At 45.8% G+C, this 22,146-nt stretch overlaps 1 protein-coding gene across 1 annotated transcript in view; it reads left to right on the top strand.

Annotated features, from left to right (window-relative positions):
* The window catches only part of LOC127580625 (semaphorin-3E-like), a 198,562-nt gene that overhangs the window by 133,906 nt on the left and 42,510 nt on the right, over positions 1 to 22,146 (top strand). Inside the window, exon 6 of the mRNA XM_052034285.1 lies at positions 17,519 to 17,635. Coding sequence (XP_051890245.1) covers positions 17,519 to 17,635 — 117 coding nt within the window. The remainder of the gene's footprint in view (positions 1 to 17,518; positions 17,636 to 22,146) is intronic.

Raw genomic sequence — 22,146 nt, 5'->3', positions numbered from 1 at the left:
TTTGATAAGGTACCCCATGCAAGGCTTATTGAGAAAGTAAGGAGGCATGGGATTCAAGGGGACATTGCCTTGTGGATCCAGAACTGGCTGGCCCACAGAAAGCAAAGAGTGGTTGTTGATGGGTCGTATTCTGCATGGAGGTCGGTGACCAGTGGTGTGCCTCAGGGATCTGTTCTGGGACCCTTGTTCTTTGTGATTTTTATAAATGACCTGGATGAGGAAGTGGAGGGGTGGGTTAGTAAGCTTGCAGATGACACAAAGGTTGGAGGTGTTGTGGATAGTGTGGAGGGCTGTCAGAGGTTACAGAGGGACATAGATAAGATGCAAAACTGTGCTGAGAAGTAGCAGATAGAGTTAAACCCAGATAAGTAGCGTAGCAGTTAGCATAACGCTATTACAGTGCCAGTGATTGGGGCTCGATTCCCGTCACTGTCTGTAAAGAGTTTGTACGTTCTCCTGTGTCTGCGTGGGTTTCCGCTGGGTGCTCCGGTTTCCTCCCACATTCTAAAGATGTACAGGTAGGTTAATTTGGGGTTTAAAATGGGCAGCGCGGACTCATTGGGCTGGAAGGGCCCGTTACCACGCTGTAAATAACATTTTAAAAAATTATTTAAAAATTTAAATTTAAAATTTAAAAAGTGTGAAGTAGTTCATTTTGGTAGGTCAAATATGATGACAGAATATAATATTAATGGTAAGACTCTTGGCAATGTGGAGGATCAGAGGGATCTTGGGGTCCGAGTCCACAGGACGCTCAAAGCGGCTGCACAGGTTGACTCTGTGGTGAAGAAGGCATACGGGGTATTGTCCTTCATCAATCATGGAATTGAATTTAGGAGCCGAGAGGTAATGTTGCAGCTATATAGGTCCCTGGTCAGACCCCACTTGGAGTATTGTGCTCAGTTCTGGTCACCTCACTACAGGAAGGATGTGGAAGCCATAGAAAGGGTGCAGAGGAGATTTACAAGGATGCTGCATGGATTGGGGAGCATGCCTTATGAAGACAGGTTGAGTGAACTCAGCCTTTTCTCCTTAGAGCGACGGAGGATGAGGGGGGACCTGATAGAGGTGTAAAAGATGATGAGAGGCATAGATCGTGTGGATAGTCAGAGGCTTTTTCCCAGGGCTGAAATGGTTGTCACAAGAGGTCACAGGTTTAAGGTGCTGGGAAGTAGGTATAAGGGAGATGTCAGGGGTAAGTTTTTTTTACTCAGAGTGGTGAGTGTGTGGAATGGGCTGCCGGCAATGGTGGTGGAGGCGGATGTGATAGGGTCTTTTAAGAGACTCTTGGATAAGATACATGGAGCTTAGAAAAATAGAGGGCTATGGGTAAGCCTAGTAATTTCTAAGGTAGGGACATGAAGGGCCTGAATTGTGCTGTAGGTTTTCTATGTTTAATTACATGGATAGGAGAGGTTTAGAGGGCTATGGGCCAAACGTGGGCAGATGGGACTAGCTTGCTGGGCAACACAGTCAGCATGGTGTGTTGGGCCGAAGGGCCTGTTTCTGTGCAGTATGAGCCTCTGACATCACCCTTTGTGGAAGACTTCCAATGACTCGTTGCCCTCTGAGAGAAAAAAAATTCACCTCAACACTTGAATGTCTTAAATGGCTAATCTCTTATTTTAAGCAATGACTCCTGGTGAAGGAATATCCTCTCCACCTCCACCCTGTCCAAACCCCTCAGCATGTTATATCTTTCATTGAAGACCCCACTCACTCTCACATTAAACCTTTCCGCATAAGACAACCTGTGCAAGCCGGGTATTAGTCTGGTAAACCTTCTCCGAGCTGCTCACAGCATATTAGCGTCCTTCCTCAAATCAAGAGACCATTCCAGTAAATATTATTCCAGATGTGGGCTCTCATACGTGACCTATGTATCTGAAGCATAACATTCCGACTTCGTTTTTAATCCTCTCAGCAATAAATAATAACACTTGGATAATATGTCTCTTTTTTTTATTACTTGCTGCCAACATGGACAATTTCACATTTCCCACATCATACTCCACGAACCGGATCTCTGCCCTCTCACATAACCTCTCGGTATCCCTCTCTACCTCCTTGTGTCTTCTTCACCATTTATTTCCCCACCTATCATTGTGTCACCGGCACACGTACAACCGGACCTTCGCTCTCTTTGGCCAGGACATTATTATAAATTGTAAAAACTTGAAACTACAGCAGCAATCCTGCAACACGTCACTCATTATATCTTCCCAGCCAAAGAAAGACCCATTAGTGCCCATTATCCACCAAATTGTCACCTCCAAGACCCAGGTTCTGAGTTGGTTAGTGTATGAAAGGATTATTTATGTGGTTATTAGAACATAGAACAATTACAGCACAATTCAGGCCCTTCGGCCCACAAAGCTGTGCCGAACATGTCCCATAGCCCTCTATTTTACTCAGCTCCATGTACCTATCGAGCAGTCTCTTGAAAGATCCTATCGTATCAGCCTCCACCACCGTTTCCGGCAGCCCATTCCACGCACTCACCACTCTGAGTAAAAAATTTACCCCTGACATCTCCTCTATATCTACTCCCCAGTACCTTAAACCTATGTCCTCTTGTGGCCACCAATTCAGCCCTGGGGAAAAGCCTCTGACTATCTACCCAATCAATACCTCTCATCATCTTATACACCTCTATCAGGTCCCCCCTCATCCTCCGTCTCTCCAAGGAGAAAAGGCTGAGTTCCCTCAACCTGCTTTCATCAGGCATGCTCTGCATCCCAGGCAGCATCTTTGTAAACCTCCTCTGCATAACTCTCCTCTGTGTAAATTTCCTCGGTGTAATTGGCAAGGCCACTATTTATCGTCCATCCCCAGTTGCTCTTGAACAAAGTGCTTGCTGGGTTATTAAGAGTGTTGCTCCTGTCTGTGTTCACAGAGAGCCTGACATCAGCTTTCCTCCCCTGAAAAGCCTTAGTGCAGCAGATGTACCTTTTCGTGATGATTCAGTGGTTCTGTGATCATTTTTCTTAGATCAGCTGTTTTTTTTTAAAGTAAACTGAATGGTGGTTTCACATCCACCCTGGTGGGTTGTAGACTTGGGAAGGGAGACACAAGAGACTGCAGGTGCTGGAATCTGGAGCGACAAACAATCTGCTGGAGGAAATCAATGGAATGAGCAGCATCTGTGGGGGGGAAAGAATTGTTGATGTTTTGGGTTGACATCTTGCATCAGGAATCTGGTCTTCATTTGAGATGAGCTTGGGTATCTGGATTTGTTAGACTTCTGGGTTATTTAATTGCGATGCCCTGGGTGAGTCATTCAACATTGAGAAGTAAGGACATTTCTTCAAGCTCTTGAATGGTTCATCCTTCGAATTTTCTGGCATTGAGCACGGTGAGTGCCTGTGATCCAGTATGTCTAAGCTGAGCTTGATGGACTTTTAGACACCAAAAGAAGAATTATGGAGGTAAGGTAGGAAAGTGGATGAGGCATAGGATCAGCCACGGTTTGGATGAATGGCCAACTCCTGCTCCTATTTCTTCCGCTCAGATCCTCCTGAGTGCAGCAGTCGGCTGGATTGTCAGATGTGATGGTGACCTGAGCAGTCTCTGCACTTGGGCCTGGATATTGACAAATCTCTGGTGGTATCTAAGGAAGGCTGGGATCTTCGCAGGATCCTTGTAACTAATCTACCACCACAAAGCAGCTCAGCTGCCCATCCATCTTTTTTCTAAGCAGGTATGGGTATCTGGAGAATACTGTTAAAAACTGTACGCAATCTGGGTGAGAGGAATTTTTACTTTCAACCATTCTTCCACAGAACTGATAAATCCTGGGAAACATGAAAAAATGCATCAGGGTCCTGGGATTTAGTGTGAACACTGAAGATAGAAAAAAAGATTGGAGCCAGAGGAGCCAACCAGCCCTGTAGAGACTGGATGGGCTGAGTTTGTCCCCAAGAATATAGAACAGTACAGCACAATACAGGCCCTCAGGCCCACAATATGGTGCAGACCTTTAACCTCGCCGAAGACTATCTAATCCCTTCCAGCAACATATCCCTCAATTTTAAATTCCTCCATATGATTATCTAGTAATATCTTGAATTTAACCAATGTATCTGCCTCCACCACCGCCCAAGGCAGTGCATTCCATGCCCCAACCGATCACTGGGTAAAAAACCTTCCTCTGATGTCTCCCTTGAACTTCCCACCCATTACTTTAAAGCCATGCCCTCTTGTATTGAGCATTGGTGCTCTGGGAAAGAAGCGCTGGCTGTCTACTCTATTCCTCTCAATATCTTGTACACCTCTATCATGTCTCCTCTCATCCTCCTTCTCTCCAAAGAGTAAAGCCCTAGTTCCCTTAGTCTGTCTTCATAATCCATACTCTGTAAACCAGGCAGCATCCTGGTAAATCTCCTCTGCACCCTTTCCAACACTTTCACATTCTTCCTGTAATGAGGCGACCAGAACTGGACATAGTACTCCAAGTATGGTCTAACCAGAGTTTTGTAGAGCTACATCATTACCTTGCAGCTCTTAAACTCGATCCCTCGACTTATGAAAGCTAATATCCCAAAATCTTTCTTATCTACGCTATCCACCTGCAAGGCAACTTTCGGGAATCTGTGGATATGAACGCCCAGATCCCTCTGCTCCTCCACACTACCCAGGATCCTGCCATTAACTTTGTACTCTGCCTTGGAGTTTGTCCTTCCAGAGTGTACCACCTCACACTTCTCCGGATTGAACTCTATCTGCCACTTCTCAGCCCAGATCTGCATCCTATCAGTGTCCCTCTGCAATATTCAACAATCCTCTAAACTATCCACAACACCACCGACCTTTGTGTTGTCTGCAGACTTGCCAACTCATCTTTCTACCCCCTCATCCAAGTCATTAATAAATATCACAAAAAGCAGAGGTCCCAGAACCAATCCTTGTGGGACACCATTAGTCACAGCCCTCCAATCTGACTGCACTCCCTCTACCACAACCCTCTGCTTTCTACAGGAAAGCCAATTCTGAATCCATATGGCCAAGCTTCCTTGGATCCCATGCCCTCCGACCTTCTGAAGAAGCCTACCATGTGGAACTTTGTCAAATGCCTTACTAAGATCCACGTAAACCACATCTACTGCACTACCCTCATCAATCTGTCTGGTCACCTCCTCAAAGAACACTAACAGGCTTGTGAGACATGATCTGCCCTTCCCAAAGCCATGGTGGCTGTCCCTGATCAGAGCATAATTCTCTAAATGCCCATAGATACTATCTCTACAATCCTTTCCAACAGCTTGCCCACCACAGATGTAAGGCTCACTGGTCTGTAATTCCCTGGACTACCCATACTACTTTTTTTGAATAAGGGGACAACCACCCTCCAATCCTCCGGTACCATTCCCGTGGACAACGAGGAATCAAAGATCCTAGCCAATGGTTCAGCAATCTCCTCCCTCGCTTCATGGAGCAGCCTGGGGAATAATCCGTCAGACCCCGAGACTTGTCTGTCCTAATATTTTCTGACAGCTCCAACACATCCTCTCGCTTGATATCAACATACTCTAGAACATTAACCTTACCAACACTGTCTTCAGCGTCATCAAGGCCCCTCTCCTTGGTGAATACTGAAGAGAAGTATTCATTGAGGACCTCACCCACTTCCACAGCTTCCAGGCACATCCTCCCACCTTTATCCCTAATCGGTCCGACTAAGGTTCCTCATGGTAGGCTTCTTCAGAAGGTCGGAGGCCAAGGGATCCAAGGAAGCTTGGCTGTGTGGATTAGGAATTGGCTTGCACGTAGAAAGCAGAGGGTTGTGGTGGAAGGAGTGCCCTCGGATTGGAAGGCAGTGACTAGTGGTGTCCCGCAGGGATCGTTTCTAGGACCTCTACTTTTTGTGATATTTATAGATGACTTAGATGAGGGGGTGGAGGGCTGGGTTAGTAAGTTTGCGGACAACACTAAGATAGGCGGTGTTGTGGATAGTGTGGAGGGCTGTCGGAGCTTACAGAGGGATATCGATAGGATGCAGAGCTGGGTTGACAAGTGGCAGATGGAGTTCAATCCGGAGAAGTGTGAGGTGGTACACTTTGGAAGGACAAACTCCAGGGCAGAGTACAGGGTAAACGGCAAGGTACTTGGCAGTGTGGAGGAGCAGAGGGATCTGGGGGTTCATATTCACAGTTCATTGAAAGTTGCCTCACAGGTGGAAAGAGCAGTTAAGAAGGCCAATGGGATGTTGGCTTTCATAAGTCGCGGGATTGAGTTTAAGAGCCGCGAGGTTATGATGCAGCTTTACAAAACTCTAGTTAGGCCACACTTAGAGTACTGTGTTCAGTTCTGGTCGCCTCATTATAGGAAGGATGTGGAGGCGTTGGAGAGGGTGCAGAGGAGATTTACCAGGATGCTGCCTGGATTGGAAAGTATTGAATATGAGGAGAGGCTTAAGGTGCTAGGGCTTTATTCACTGGAAAGGAGGAGGATGAGAGGAGACATGATAGAGGTATATAAAATATTGAGAGGAATAGATAGAGTAGACAGTCAGCGCCTTCTTCCCAGGGCACCAATGCTCAAGACGAGAGGTCATGGCTTTAAGGTTATGGGTGGGAGGTTCAGGGGAGATGTCAGAGGGAGGTTTTTCACCCAAAGAGTGGTTGGTGCATGGAATGCACTGCCTGGGGTGGTGGTGCAGGCAGATACATTGAACAGGTTCAAGAACTTGTTGGATAGGCATATGGAGGAACGTGAGATAGAGGGATATGCGGGAGGAAGGGGTTAGATAGTGTGAGGGTGGTCTGATGGATGGCATGACACAGTGGGCCGAAGGGCCTGTTTTGTGCTGTATGGTTCTATGGTTTACTCCCATCATCCTTCTGCTCTTCACATAAGTGAAAAATGCCTTGGGGTTTTCCTTAACCCTACTCGCCAAGGCCTTTTCATGTCCCCTTCTTGCTCTCCTCAGACCCTTCTTAAGTTTCTTCCTTGCTACTCTATATTCCTCAAGAATCCTATCTGATCCTTGCTGCCTAAACCTTATGTTTGCTGCCGCCTTCTTCCTAGCTAGTTGTTCCACCTCTCTTGTCACCCATGGTTCCTTCACCCTGCCATTCCTTCTCTGCCTCACTGGGACAAGTTTATCCCTAACATCCTGCAAGAGATCCCTGAACAATGACCACATCTCCATAGTACATTTCCCTTCAAAAATGTCATCCCAGTTCAGACACGCAAGTTCTAGCCTTATAGCCTCATAATTTGCCCTTCCCCAATTAAATATTTTCCTGTCCTCTTTGCTCCTATCCCTGTCCATGACAATGATAAATGTTCGGGAGCAGTGGTCACTGTCCCCCAAATGCTTACCCACTAAGAGATCTGTCACCTGACCTGGTTCATCACCTAATACTAGATCTAATATGGCATTCCCTCTCGTCGGCCTGTCAATATACTGTGACAGGAATCTGTCCTGGACACACTTATCAAACTCTGCCCCATCTAAGCCTTTGGTACTAAGCAGGTGCCAATCAATATTTGGGAAATTGAAGTCTCCCATGATAACAACCCTGTTATTTTTGCACCTTTCCAAAATCTGTCTCCCAATCTGCTCCTCAGTATCCCTGCTGCTACCCAGGGGGCCTATAGAATACTCCCAGTAGAATAACTGCTTCTTTCTTGTTCCTAACTTCCACCCATACTGACTCCAGAGAGGATCCTTCTACATTATCCACCCTTTCTACAGCTGTAATAATGTCCCTGAGCAGTAACACCACCCCTCCTCCTCTTCTCTTCCCCCATCCCATTTAAAACACTGAAATCCAGAAGTATTCAGTATCCATTCCCACCCTGGTGACAGCCAAGTCTCTGCAAGAGCCACAATATCATGGTCCCATGTACTTATCCAAGCTCTCAGTTCATCTCCCTTATTCCTGATGCTTCTTGCATTTAACTAAATGCACTTTAGCCCATCCACCTTACTACTTTTATACCCTATACTCTGCTTCTCCTTCCTCAAAGCCTCTCTGTATGCTATATCTGTCTTTTCACCATCCCCTTCTTCCATTGACCTACCCCTCCTGTTCCCACCACCCTTGAAAACTGGTTTAAACCCTTCTGAACCACACTTGCAAACCTTCCTGCAAGGATATTGGTCCCCCTCGAGTTCAGGTGTAACCCATCCAATCTGTGCAAGTCCCACCTTCCCCAGAAGAGATCCCAATGGTCCAAAAATCTACAACCTTACCCCCTGCACTATGATAAGACTATTGAACGGTTCCCTTATACGATGAGATGGACTGTGACCTTGCCATCTACCTTGTTGCAACCTTGCACCTTATTGCACTGCACTTTCTCTGTAGCTGTGACACTTTACTCTGTACTGCTATTGTTTTTACCTGTACTACATCAATGGACTCTGTACTAACCCAATGTAACTGCACTGTGTAATGAATTGACCTGTACGATCAGTATGCAAGACAAGTTTTTCACTGTACCTCAGTACAAGTGACAATAATAAACCAATACCAATACATGTACCTGGTCAAACACTTGAATTGCCAAGGTTACAGACCACTACCTGGGACTGATGTAGCCAGGGACCAATGGTCAGTTTGGACATGGTGGTCGGAGGTTGTATGATCCAGTGACCCTGGTTTTACGACTTCCTGATTCTGTGACTCTCTGAGACCCTGAGACTGCTCTGACATTCAATATGACCATGGCTGATCCTCTTCCCAATTCCACAGTCCTGGTGTCTCCCATCACCAAGGTGCACCTGCCTTTTCCTTGGTTTCAGTTGCCCAAAGACAGGCTCTGGGCTTTCAAGTAGAACACTGCTTTTCATTCTATGTAAAAAGTTGTTGCTTTTAATATAAAATCAGTGTTGTGGAGTGGGTCAGAACAGAAACAGGACCTTTGGCCCATTATGTCCTTGCCGGCCATTTTACCTATCTGCACTAATCCCAGTTGCCTGCATTAGGTCCACCTCCTTCTATACCTTGCCTAAACTGTCTATCCAAATGTCTATTAAACGTAATGATTGTATCCACCGGCTCCTCTGGCAGAGAGTTCCAGGTGTCAACTATTCTCTGTGTAAAAAAAAACTTTCCCCTCAGATCCCCTTTAACATTCCTTCCTCCCACCTGAAACCTCTGCCTCTTGTTTTTGACACCTGGGGAACAGACTCTGACCATCTACCCTCTCTATGTCTCTCATTATGCCTCCATTGCCCCTTAGCTTCCAATGATAATTACAGTCTGAAAGAACGAGACTCTATAACTTGGAAAAGTTAATTTCTAGGCACTAATTCTGACGTATCAACTGTTAAAAGTTCACCTTCTCCCTAATGCATGGGCACTCTCTCTGCCAGGGCAAGCAGGCATTTTCCATCTGGATCACATGCCACTCAAGTGCTGAATGTTGAGTCTCTCTGTGAAGTTCTTGGCAGGGAAACCTGTGAAGGAACGGGACCACTCATTGAGTCACAGTCATAACATCAAGCAGCATGGAAACAGGCCATTCGACCCACTATATCCATGCTGAGCAGTGGACACCTGTCCGCATTAATCCCACCTTCTAGCCATTGACCTGTGGGCCTTCTATGCCTGGCCAATTTAAGTGATCTTCACACATCTTAAATGCCGTCAGTGGATCTACTTCCACCACTCTCTCGGGCAGTGTGTTCCAGGTACTCACCACTCTCTGGGTGAAACAGGTCCCCCTCGAAACCTTTACCCCTCTAAACCTCTACCCCTCACCCTGTGTCCTCCAGTGTTGTCTACCTCTGATATGTTGAGGCTCAGAGAATAGCTTCCCCATTTATACCTCATGCTACATGTGGACCTACATTGGAAGCTAGACTTCTGAGTTTTTCCTTAATAATGGCTAGTCAATAATCTCAAAGTTATTATTTCTGGAATCCAGAGCTTTGTATTTTTATTTTCTACTTTCTGAAAAGATGAAATAACCCAACATTCCTCTACCAATACTGAGCTGATGATAAACTATATTTGTAAATTTGCTTTGGCATGAATTCTGCAGCAGGTACTTATCTGCCTGTGTTCTGGTTCATGTGCTGAGGGAGGTTGTAGAAATAGTGATTTATGAAGCAGGTAATGACTTATTCAAAGGTTTTTCATTTACTGTCAAATGCAGGAGATGAATAATGATCTGCTCTCTCTGCTGTTCTCCTTGAGTGCATTTTAGAAATCATTCAGACCAAGTACCTGAAAATAATTGATTCCATTTATATAAGAACGATAGAGCCAGCCATGTTCTGAATTGCTATTGTTACTGTACTGGTCAGACCATACAGAGATTTATGGGTAGCACCTGCAACAACAACTTGCTTTATAACACAACGTTATCATAGTAAGAGCTCCCAGGTACCTTATGGAAGTGGTATTAAACAATATTTGACAATGCAATACTTTTATGGGAACATTCGGACATGGTTTTGATTGAAGATCTAGGTCCTAGGAACACCTTAAATATAAAGAGAAAGGCAGGGGTGTGGAGTGCTGGTCCCAGTGAGCAAAGGTTCAGCCACTGCTGGTCGAGCAGCCACTCAGGCACATTCACATAAATGAGGAAGGAGAATACAGACCAAAACGTGGTGGGATTCATCATCTCCTTACACACTTGACCACCTGTCCTGCAGTGTCCAGTCCTGCTGGTCTCCTGGGCTGGACAGCCGACTTCTGACAGACACACAGCAGGCAGGACTCATGTCTTGCCCCAAAGTACTCTCAGGCTCACCTGTGAATGTGCTGGCACCACAGTCTCCCACCAGTAAAGTGCATGGGTCTGACTACTGGCACTGCTGTAATCTGCAGTCTCCAGTCCAGACTGGTTCCGTTCAGTATGTCTGTGGCATGTGCTGCGACGGAAGTGAATTACTTATCGTTGTGCATTTACACACGTTGAAGCCCCTCGGTACCACACATTAAATGGAAGGAATGTTTAGGTTAACATTCCTTGTTGAAACTTGAACCATGAACCACGGCACCAATTGCGCAGCTGCTCAACTGGGTCCTTGACAGAATGTATCTGTAACCTAGAGTCGCCCCACATTGCCACTGACACACACCATTACTTGTAGGGACATGGCTCAAGTTGTAGTGTTTAACAGAATGTCAGGTGTCAGTATTTTAATCACTTTCCCAAGTGCTTTTGTAGAATGAACAGCAGCAGAGAGAGATGATTCAGATGGAATCAGACTCCTGGAGCCACTTCAGTGCAATGCAGTTAAAAGTACCAGCTCAGTACCGAGGGTGAAACGGTGTCGTTAATCCATCAGGCTTCATGATCAGACAGTCTGCGCATTTTAATTACAATTGTATTTCACAGGAATGGCTCTTCAATGTCAAGGCCACACTGAAGCTGTGATTTATGTTCTCAGAGATACCAAAGAATGTGATAGAGACTGAGCCAATTATTTCATCAGTGAGGGGATCCAAAGTCATAGAGTCAGAGATAGATTTATACAGCAGGGAAGCAGGCTATTCAGCCCACAAATTCTCCACCAACTATCCAGTACCCATCTACACTAATCCCATTGACCAGCACTTGGCCTATCTCCAACCTTGCCTCGGTGATCCAAGTGCTTGTCTAGATGTTTCTGAACTGCTTCTTCAGAGTGTCTCTGCCTCCACCACAGGGAACAATGCTCAGGCAGTGTGTTCCAGATTCCAACCACACTCTGGGTGAAAAAGTTCATCATCAGAAACCTTTTACTCCTCACCTTAAACCTCTGCCCTCTGGCCTAAGACCAGAAGTAAATGGTATGACGTCTAAGAGGGAAATGGTAAGGTGCTGAGGAATGTCGGTGAACAGAGAGACCTTGGAATGCAAGTCCATTGCTCCCTAAAAGTGGCGACACAGGTGGATAGGGTGGTGAAGAAGGTGTACGGTGTGCTTGTTTTCATAGGTCAGGGCAGAGAATATAAAAGTTGGGACCTTATGCTTACAAAAGACTGGTCAGATTAACCTCTGTGCACTGTGTGAGTTTCTGGTCACTATGCTATAGGACGGATGTGGTTGTGCTGGAGAGAATGCAAAAGATTCACCAGGATGTTGCCTGGATTGGATGACTTTAGTTAAGGGGAGAGGTTGGATAGGCTGGGCTTGTTTTCCCTGGAGTGGAGGAGGCTGTTGAAGAAGGAAGCAATTTCCTGCTCAGCGGCCTGAACCTGCTCATTGACCAGCTACTCAGTTGGTGACAACTGACGAATGCAAACCGCTCAAAGCAGGACATTGTTCTTCCTGATGGGAAGTTGGAGACTTCGACCATTCAACAAAGCAACTCTCAGCCAGGGATAGAGTGCTGGTCCTGGTGGGAACTGCTTTTAGAAACACAGGAACAGCTGCTTATGGAATAAGCAGACATGGCTGAGGTACTAAATTAATACTTTATATCAGTCTTCTCAAGGATGTGGAATTTCAGCAGAGAAAGGTTCCAGGTGGGTTAAAACTGAGGAACTAGAAAGGCTAGTTGTCTTAAAGTAGGTAGGTCAACTGATCCAGACACCCTCAGTGGGTGAGGGGAGAAAGGGAGAATATTTCAGAGGTCCTGGTCATCATCTTCCTGTAGATTCAGAGGTGTGACTGTGGGCTGGAAAACTGCAAATCTTGTTTGAGGAAGGAATGCAGGAATAATCACAAGGTGATCAGTTCCACCTTGGTGGGAAAATTCAAGAAACAATAATCAGCCATAATTAGCAGTCACTTAGATAAGTGCAGATTGATGAGCAAAACTCCTCATTGATCTTTTAAAGGCAAATCATATCTAATTAATTTAACAGAGCCTTATGCTGAAGAATCAGGGGAGGTTAATGGGAAAACACAGTTAGTGAGCTTATATATGGATTTCCAAAGCCAAATAATAGGCTTGTGATCAAGGTTGAAGACCGTGGAGTAAAAGGGGTTGCGGCAACTGGGAAGGAAACTGGGTAAGGAGCAGGAAAAATGAGACCAGTACTGGACTAGTACTTTCTTTAGAACTGGCATTGTGATCTGAGAGGTGATAGAAGATGGGCTGCCAAGTGGGTGGAAGATGACATTTATTCATCTGTTCGCAGAGAAATACAGCACAGAATCAGGGCCTTTGGCCTAACCGGTCCATGCCGATCAAGGTGCCTGCCTAAACTAATCCCATTTGCCTGCATTTGGCCCAAATCTCTCTAAACCTTCCGCAGCCATGTACCTGTCCAAGGACTGAGAAAGAATCTGAAGAGACGGTGTAAACTAAATGGCATGATTCAGAAAGGGATACAAAACTAGAGGATAGCAGGGAAAGTTACGAAAGTCGTTATAAAGGACAGGAGATCTTTGGTTTTACCAACAAAGACACAGAGTACAAAGACAAGGAAGTCGCACTTAACTTTTACCAAATGTTGGTTCCACCACAGTGGAGTATTTTGTCCCATTCTGGTCACTGAGTCGCACAACACAGAAACAGGACTTCAGCCCACCAAGTCCATCAAGTGCCCATCTATGTTAATCCCATTCACCAGCACATGGTCTGTAGCCTTCTATCTCATGGCATTTCAGGTGCATGTCTTGACGTTTCCTAAATATGTGAGAGTATCTGCCGCCGCCACCTCCTCAGTTGGGTTCAGCAGGGAGGATGTTGTGGTCGGCATGGATCAGTTGGGCCAAAGGGCCTGTTTCTATGCTGTGTTACTCTGTGACTCCATGATGTGAGAGTATCTGCCATCATCACCTCCTCAGGCAGATTTCAACCATGTCTTTGGGGAAAGAAATTCTATCGCAAATCCTCTCAATCTCCTCCTCCTCACCTTTAAGCTATTCCCTTTGGTCAAAGATGTTTCTGCCAAGGAGAAAGGTTTCTCGTTATCTGCCCCATCTGTGCTCCTCATAACTTCGTATAACTCAGCTTGGTTCCCCCTCAGCTTTCTCTGCTCCAAGGAAAACAACTCCATCTGTCCAGTTTCTGCTCCTAACTGAAGTGTTCTACCCCAAGCAACATCCTGGTAAATCTGCCCTGCACACTAACCAGTGCAGTCATGTCCTTCCCATGGTGTGGTGACCAGAACTGCGCACAGTACACCAGCTGAGGACATAACTTTCCTGCCCTTGTATTTTATATCTTGGCTAATGAAGGCCAGAGTCCAGCCCACTGCCTTCACCACCTTACCTACCTGTGTTACTGCCTTCAGGGATCTTTTTGATTTATACACCAATGACCCTCTGTTCCTCAATACTTCATCAATAGATCAGCTGCAGATGTGGGCAGAGAAATGGCAGATGGAGTTTAACCCGGATAAATGTGAGGTGTTGCACCTTGATGGTACTAATGTCAAGAAGCAGTACACTCTTAAGGGCAAGACCCTTAACAGTGTTAAAGAGCAGAGAGACCTTGGGTGCAAATCCATGGATCACTGAAAGTGTCTTCACAGGTAGACAGGGTGGTTAAGAAAGCTTATGGAATGCTTGCATTTATTAATCGAGGTACTGAGTACAGGAGTCAAGAAGTTATGATGCTTCTCTATAGAAATCTGGTTAGGCCGCATTTAGAGTATTGCATGCAATTCTGGTCACCTCACTATAGGAAGGATGTCGGGGCTTTAGAGAGGGTGCAGAGGAGGTTTACTAGGATGCTGCCTGGATTAGAGGGCTATCAGGAGAGGCTGGACAAATGGGCTCTTTTCTCTGGAGCAGTGGAGGCTGAGGGGTGATCTGTTGGAGGTGTATAAAAATGATGAGGGGCATAGATAGGGTGGACAAACAATATCTTTTTCCCATTGTTGAGCGATCCAATACCAGACGGCATGTATTTAAAGTGAGAGGGGATAGGATCAGAACAGACGTGAGGGGTACGTTTTTCTACTGAGAGAGTGGTGGATGCCTGGAATGTGTTGCCTGATAGGGTGGTGGAGACAAATTCACTGGGGGCTTTCATGAAGGGTTTGAATGGGCACATGAATGAGAGGAAAATGGAGGGATGTGGGCATTCTGTAGGCAGGAGGGAATAGTTACATCAGCACGACATTGTGGGCTGAAGGGCCTGTTCTGTGCTGTACTGTTCTATAACCTTTGTAGTATTTCCTAGGGGCTGACCATTCAGTGTATATCCCAGCCTCATCAGTCTCCCTAAAAGATATCACCTTACATTTTCTAGGATTCAATTCCTACTGCCACTTTTATCAGATTTATCAACTCGTCAACATTATTCTGTAGTCAAGGACAATCCTCATTGTCAACAACACCAGCCTTTGTGTCACCACAAGCTTACTAATCGTACCTCTACATTCACCTCCACAATATGAATGCACATTACGGAGCAATGTTCCCAGCACCAATCCTTGTGGTAACTGTGGCCAGGGGCTTCCAATCACAAGAACAATTTTAACCATCACCCACTGTTCTATCGCCAAGCCAATTTCACATATTGGGCCCTTACCTTTCAGACCAGTCCTCCAAGTAGCACCAAATCCAAGTTCTTATTGAAGTCTACGTAGGCTACAGCAACCCTACCACCCTCATCAACACATTTAGTCACGTCCTCCAAAAGATTAGGAAGGTCATGAATACTTGAAAGAGGGTGGGTGGCACGATAGCATAGTGGTTAACGCGACACTATTACAGCACCAGCGAGCGGGGTTCGATTCTCGTCACTGTGTGTAAGGAGTTTGTACGTCCTCCCCTTGTCTGCATGGGTTTCCTCCGGGTGCTCCGGTTTCCTCCCACATTCCAAAGGCGAACGGGTAGGTTAATTTGGGTTTAAAATGGGCGGCGTGGACTCATTGGGCCAGAAGGACCTGTTACCATGCTGTAAATAAAATATTTTTTAAAATTTTTAAAAAAGAAGAGATTTATGGAATTGTTAGAGGTAAGGGACTCCCAGTATATGGATATGTTGGAGAAGCCAGGGTTGTTCTTGTAACAGCCAAGGTTGTGAAGGAATTTGATTGAGGTATTTAAAATCATTAAGGGTATAGACAGAGTTGATGGAGAGAAATTATTCCCATTGGTGGAGGGGTCGAGTATGAAGGGACATGAATGAAAGTGATTGGCAAAAGAACCAAACGTAGCAGGAGGTAAAGACTTTTACTCAGCACAGAGTGTGTGGAGTACCCCTGCCAGGGAGGAGCAGAGGCAGATTCAGTGGTCAGGGGAGCCGAATAAATACCTAAAAGGAAAAGATTTGCAGAGCTGTGCATAGAAACAGGAGAGTGGGACTAACATGGACATCTAGTGCAGACTCAGCAAGCTGAATGGCCTTCTCCCCTGTTGTACCCATTGTGTGATTCGGTGGTGACAGATTTTTAAGTTAGTTGTTTTGACCAATAAACCTGTTTCTCTTTCAATTGGGTTTGTAGAACATTGAAAATAGTTGGCGTTACTCAGTCAAGGACATATGGTACATGTTATCCATGTTTAAAGAATCCTTATATTCACGGAAAGAAAATACATTGCATGTGGAGAAAGCTTAAATAGAAAAATGTGGGAGCTGAAAGTTGTAATAACCCATTAAACAAGCTGCCATTGTGGATGATGGAAAAATATTTCTCCTAATATTTCAGAGAAACAGCTTTCAGGAAGTATTTTTTAAAACATAGCTTGGAAGTATAAGATGAAGCTCAGGAAACAAATGCTATGAGTTTAACCATTTTGTGGTGAGATCTCAGAAGGTCCCCCAGGTTTCCTGAACTCCTGTTGGTATGAGGATAGTTGGTTTCCAGTCAAGTCCTACCAGGGGACAGTGAAGAGTTGGGTGGTATCAAGCACAGTGGCACCAGTGGTGACTGAAGTCTACAACACAGTGATCCCAATGCCTGGTGTAACAGGAATCTGGCTCCGACTTCATCCTCAGCCAATTCCAGACTAAACTCAGGAGTGGCGTGGAGTTGGGAAGCTGTCTTTACAGATCAAACCTCCGCTTCGTGTCGCACCTGATGCTACACATTCACCCTCCCCTCTCCCATCGCATGGTAGATCCTAGTCCAAGACAGAAACCCCCACCTCTCCCCCACCCTCAATTTCACCCACCTCCTCACCACCAGAGTTAGTGAGCAGCTCTCAACCATCACCGGTGTCACCCCCAGCCCCCCACCGTCACCGGTGTCACCCCCAGCCCCCCACCGTCACCAGTGTCACCCCCAGCTCCCCACCATCACCAGTGTCACCCCCAGCCCCCCACCGTCACCGGTGTCACCCCCAGCCCCCCACCGTCACCAGTGTCACCCCCAGCTCCCCACCATCCTCACCACCAGTGTTAGTGAGCAGCTCCCCACCATCCTCACCCCCAGTGTCACCCCCAGCTCCTCACCGTCACCGGTGTCACCCCCAGCTCCCCACCATTCTCACCCCCAGCTCCCCACCAGTGTTAGTCATCACCCTCATCCACTGCCAGCCTCTCAGACGTTAGTGGGAGGGAGAGACAGGCAAGGTTAGAAGGTCATCCACCTGAAACTTTATGTCTGCTTCTTTCTCCACAGTTGCCGCCTGATTATTTCCACAATTCTCTGATCTAGAACATAAAAAACTTTATTTTTGTCTGCCATTGACTGACACCACTTCTAATCTTTGTCCCCATTAGGTGGCCAGTTGTACATCGGACTCTACACTGACTTTTTTGGAGAAGATCCTGCAATATTTCGCAGCCTGAATTCCCATTCTGCAACCAGAACAGAGCACGATGAGCGACTGCTGAATGGTAAACACCTGCAGCTTCCTGTAAATTGTTGTTGAATGGCTGCCAGAACAATGCAGTGAAGGTGACCACAGCTGGGGTCAAATCACAACTGCACAGCTGATCTGAGCTCTCAGTTTTGGACCATAGAAATCATTCACTTACAGTCATAGAATCACAGATGGTCCAGCACGGAAGCAGGCCATTCGACTCCACTCACTCCTGCTGACCAGTGGGCACCCATCGCATTAATCCCATCTTCCAGCGCTTGGCCCATAGCCTTCTATGCCTGGGTGATTCAAGTGTTTGTCTAGACACTTCTTGGTGTATGCCCTAACCTCATTGGTGCTCCCAAACCTCACATTTATCAAGATTAAGTTCCATCTGCCATTCCACGGCCCATTTCACCAACACATCAATACCACCCTGCAGCCTAAAACTCCCTTCCAACCCATCAATAACTCCACCAATCGTGTGACCTTCTGGTCCCCTTTCCCCAAAATTCAGGTTGGTGGTTAAATATTAATTACAGCAAATATTGAAGGAGCAGGAAGTGCAAGCAAGTGCTGGAATCTGAGTCACATCTAACTCCCCAATCAGGCTAAAATGTCAGAAAACAGTCTTCTGATAATTTGGGACAGGGGTCAGGATTACAGTCCTGGATCCATCAGGGAGCCTGGGATGATGACTCTAATCTGTGACATATAATGAGACATAAAGATGGGAGACAGGGCAGCACAGGTCTCGAGGAAGGATGAGGTACAGGGTTAAAGTAACAATGGGAACAGCTGGAGAAACTCTAGATGACAGAGTATGTCAAGTCAAGGGGAGAGTCGGCGGTGGGAGTGGGCTGTCTGGTACAAAAATATCCCTCAGTGTGTGGAAGAGACATGGGAGCATCAAAAGTGTGGGGTGAGGATGGGTGGGAGGTCACGGGTCTATCAGTGAAGTAGCAGTGTCCAAACAACAGAGCAGGACGTGTTCAGATGAAGTGGATGGTCCCATAGGCTGGGAATGAATGAAACAATATTCCAGTCTCACTTTCATTGCTGCTTTTTGAAACAACTTTTCTAAATTGCTGCCTTCAGACTTATAATGGTAGGTGCCCAGACGAACCAAATAATAACTATATCTCCGTGGTTGTGGTAGGAGGCTGGGATCTCCATAGGAACAGAGATAAGGAATTATGCAGCATTACAAATTCACAAAGCTGAAGGGCACAGGTTCCTCAGGTCCTTCCAAGAATGATTCAGAGAAACACTGAAGGACTATAAGTTGCTGGGATAAGGAGGAGGAGCAGGGGCTGGGCTGGTTCGATGGGTCTTTGAACGAGCTGTCAGACTCAATGGGTCAAATGTATCATTCCATGACCCTCCATCATAAGAACCAATCAGGTGGTTATTGAAATGTTCACTGATCTGAACACACATTCAATTCATTCCTACCCAGACAATTCCTGTTCCCTCCTACACCTCAACAACAGTGCAAGTGGTTGTCAATAACAGAACGTAAATGGTGTTACCTTCTGTTTATCTGTCACACATAACAAGATTAAAATGAACCATGTTATTAAACATCAATGTAAGATGTTGCAATTTCAAAATAAAATGAATATTTGTAGCAGATTTTCAGTCCAGAACCATCCATAATGACACAACACAGTATTGATAATGAACTGGAGAAGGCACCTGTCTCTCTGGGAGCAATGCTGGTGACCTCAGGAAAGAGCAGGATTATTATTGATCAGTGCCCTGGAAATGGAAGACCATTGACTGATGTACAGAAGAAAGGAGCATTCAGGTCCTAGCAGCTGACCACGACCATTTCACCACATTTAATCCAGACAAGTGTGAGGTCTTTGTTATATCTGGAGGTGATGTTATCCAGAAAGTTCTTTGGAAGTCAAGAATGAGGCAAAAATCTAATGATTGTAGTCGTATTATTGGGTGTTCATCACGGACAGGGTCAGCCTGTACTAGGAAGCAAGGCAAGTAAAGAAGTAACAAAGGAACTTGAGCAAATGCTTCCTTTATACTGCAAACCAGTCTAAACCTGGTTTAGATAAGAAACCTGTTAACAGGTGCTGAATGAATTACACTTCAGCTTTGCAGACAAAGGAACTACAGAACTGAATATATTACATCACTAAAAGTTTACAGACAAATGGGTGATTATACAAACATATGAGCAAGCATAAAGAAAGCTAAAACTGCGAGGAAAAACCCAATGAAAACAATGATCTGAACCATAATCCAACATCATGCACTTTGGGAGGTCAAATTCTGGTAGAACATAGAGTAAATGGCAGGGACCTCAAGGGCACTGATATACAGAGAAACCTTGGGGTGCAAGTCCATAGCTCCCTGAAATTGGCAGCGCAGGATAGTGAAGAAGGCATTTGGTACGCTTGCCTTCATCGTCCTGAGCACGGAGTACAAGAGTTGGGATGTCATTATGCAGCTGTACAAAACATTGGTTAGACTATAGTTGGAGTGTTGTGGACGGTTCTGGTCACCGCATTGGTTAGACTATATAACATTGGTTAGACTATAGTTGGAGTGTTGTGGACGGTTCTGGTCACCACACTACAGGAAGGATGTGATAACAATAGAGAGTGTGAAGAAACAATTCATAGAACAGTACAGGCCCTTCGGCCCACCATGTTGTGCCGATCTATATAAACCTACTCCATGATCAATCTAACCCTTCCCTCCTACACAGCCCATAACCCTCCATTTTTCTTACATCCATGTACCTATCGAAGAGTCTTTCAAATGTCCCTGTTGTACCAGCCTCTACCACCACCCCCAGCAGTGCATCCAGGCACCCACCACTCTCTGTGTAAAAAAAAAACCTACCTCTGACATCTCCCCTCAACTTTTCTCCTCTGACAAAGTGATGTCCTCTGGTATTGGCCATTGCCACCCTGGGGGAAAGGTGCTGGCTGTCCATTCCATCTATGCCCCTTATATACCTCTATCAAGTTGCCTCTCACCCTGTTTCGCTCCAAAGAGAAAAGCCCTAGCTCACTCAACCTTTCCTTGTAAGATGTTCTCTAATCCAGGCAACATCCTGGTAAATCTCCTCTGCACCCTCTCTAAAGCTTCCACATCCTTCCAGGAATGAGGTGACCAGAACTGAACACAATACTCCAAGTATGGTCTTACCAGAGTTTTTTGAGCTGCAACATCACCTCGCGGCTCTTGAACTCAATCCCCCGACTAATGAAGGCCAGCACACCATACACCTTCTTAACCACCCTATTGACTTGCGTGGCAACTTTGAGGGATCTATGGACTTGGTCCCCAGGATCCCTCTGTTCCTCCACACTGCTAAGAATCCTGCCACTAACCTTGTACTCTGCCTTTAAGGTGGTTCTTCCAAAGTGTATCACTTCAGATTTTTCCGGATTGAACTCTATCTGCCACTTCTCCGCCCAACTCTGCATCCTGTCTATATCCTGTTGTAACCTATGGCAACCTTCTATATTATCCACAACCCCTCCAACCTTCATGTCATCTGCAAACTTACTAACTCATCCCTTCACTTCCTCATGCAAGTCATTTTTAAGAATCACAAAGGGCAGGGGTCCCAGAACACATCCCTGCGGAACACCACTGGTCACCGACCTCCAGGAAGAATATTCTCCATCTATCACCACCCTCTATCTTCTGTGGACAAGCCAATCCTGAATCCACACAGCCAAGTCTCCATGCATCGCATGCCTCATGACTTTCTGGATGAGTCTACCATGGGGATCCTTGTCAAACACTTTACGAAAGTCCATATACACCACATCCACCGCTCTACCTTCATCTATTTGTTTTGTCACCTCCTCGAAAAACTCAATTAGGCTTGTGAGGCATGCCCCTCACAAAGCCATGCTGACTATCCCTAATCAGACTATGCTTCTCCAAATGCGCATAGGTCCTGTCCCCAAGACTTTTTTCCAATAATTTGCCTACCACTGAAGTAAGACTCACTGGTCTGGAACTCCCAGGATTATCCCTATTACCTTTCTTGAACAAGGGAACAACATTTGCCATCCTCTAATCCTCTGGTACCACTCCTGTGACCAGGGACAATGCAAATATCATTGTCAACGCCCCAGCCATCTCTTCCCTCGCCTCCCGTGGTAACCTGGGGTATATCCCATCTGACCCCGGCAGGATGTCACCTGGAATAGAGACATAAATAATGAAGGTAATATAATGTAGTTATAAGGAGAGATTGGATAGACCGGGTTTATTCTCAGTTGATCACGGGAGACTGAGGGATGAATGATGGAGGTTTATAAAATTATGAGGAACATAGACAGGATAGATAGACTCTTTGCCCCAGGGCAGGGGAGCCTAGAGCTAGAGGACACAAGTTTAAGATGAGAGGGGAGAAATTTAAAGGAGATCTGAGGGGTAGGTTTTTCATGCAGAGGGCAGTGAATATCTGGAATGTTCTGCCAGAGGAATGGTGGAGTCAGATACAATTACTGTTTGAAAGGCATTGGACAGGTACTTGGATAGGAAAGGTGTGGAGGA

This window comes from Pristis pectinata, chromosome 19 (genome assembly GCF_009764475.1).
Source record: "Pristis pectinata isolate sPriPec2 chromosome 19, sPriPec2.1.pri, whole genome shotgun sequence".
In the NCBI taxonomy this organism is placed as follows: Eukaryota; Metazoa; Chordata; class Chondrichthyes; order Rhinopristiformes; family Pristidae; genus Pristis; species Pristis pectinata.
The sequence above is the reverse complement of the archived record's forward strand: the minus strand, read 5'-3'. Positions and strand labels throughout refer to the sequence as shown.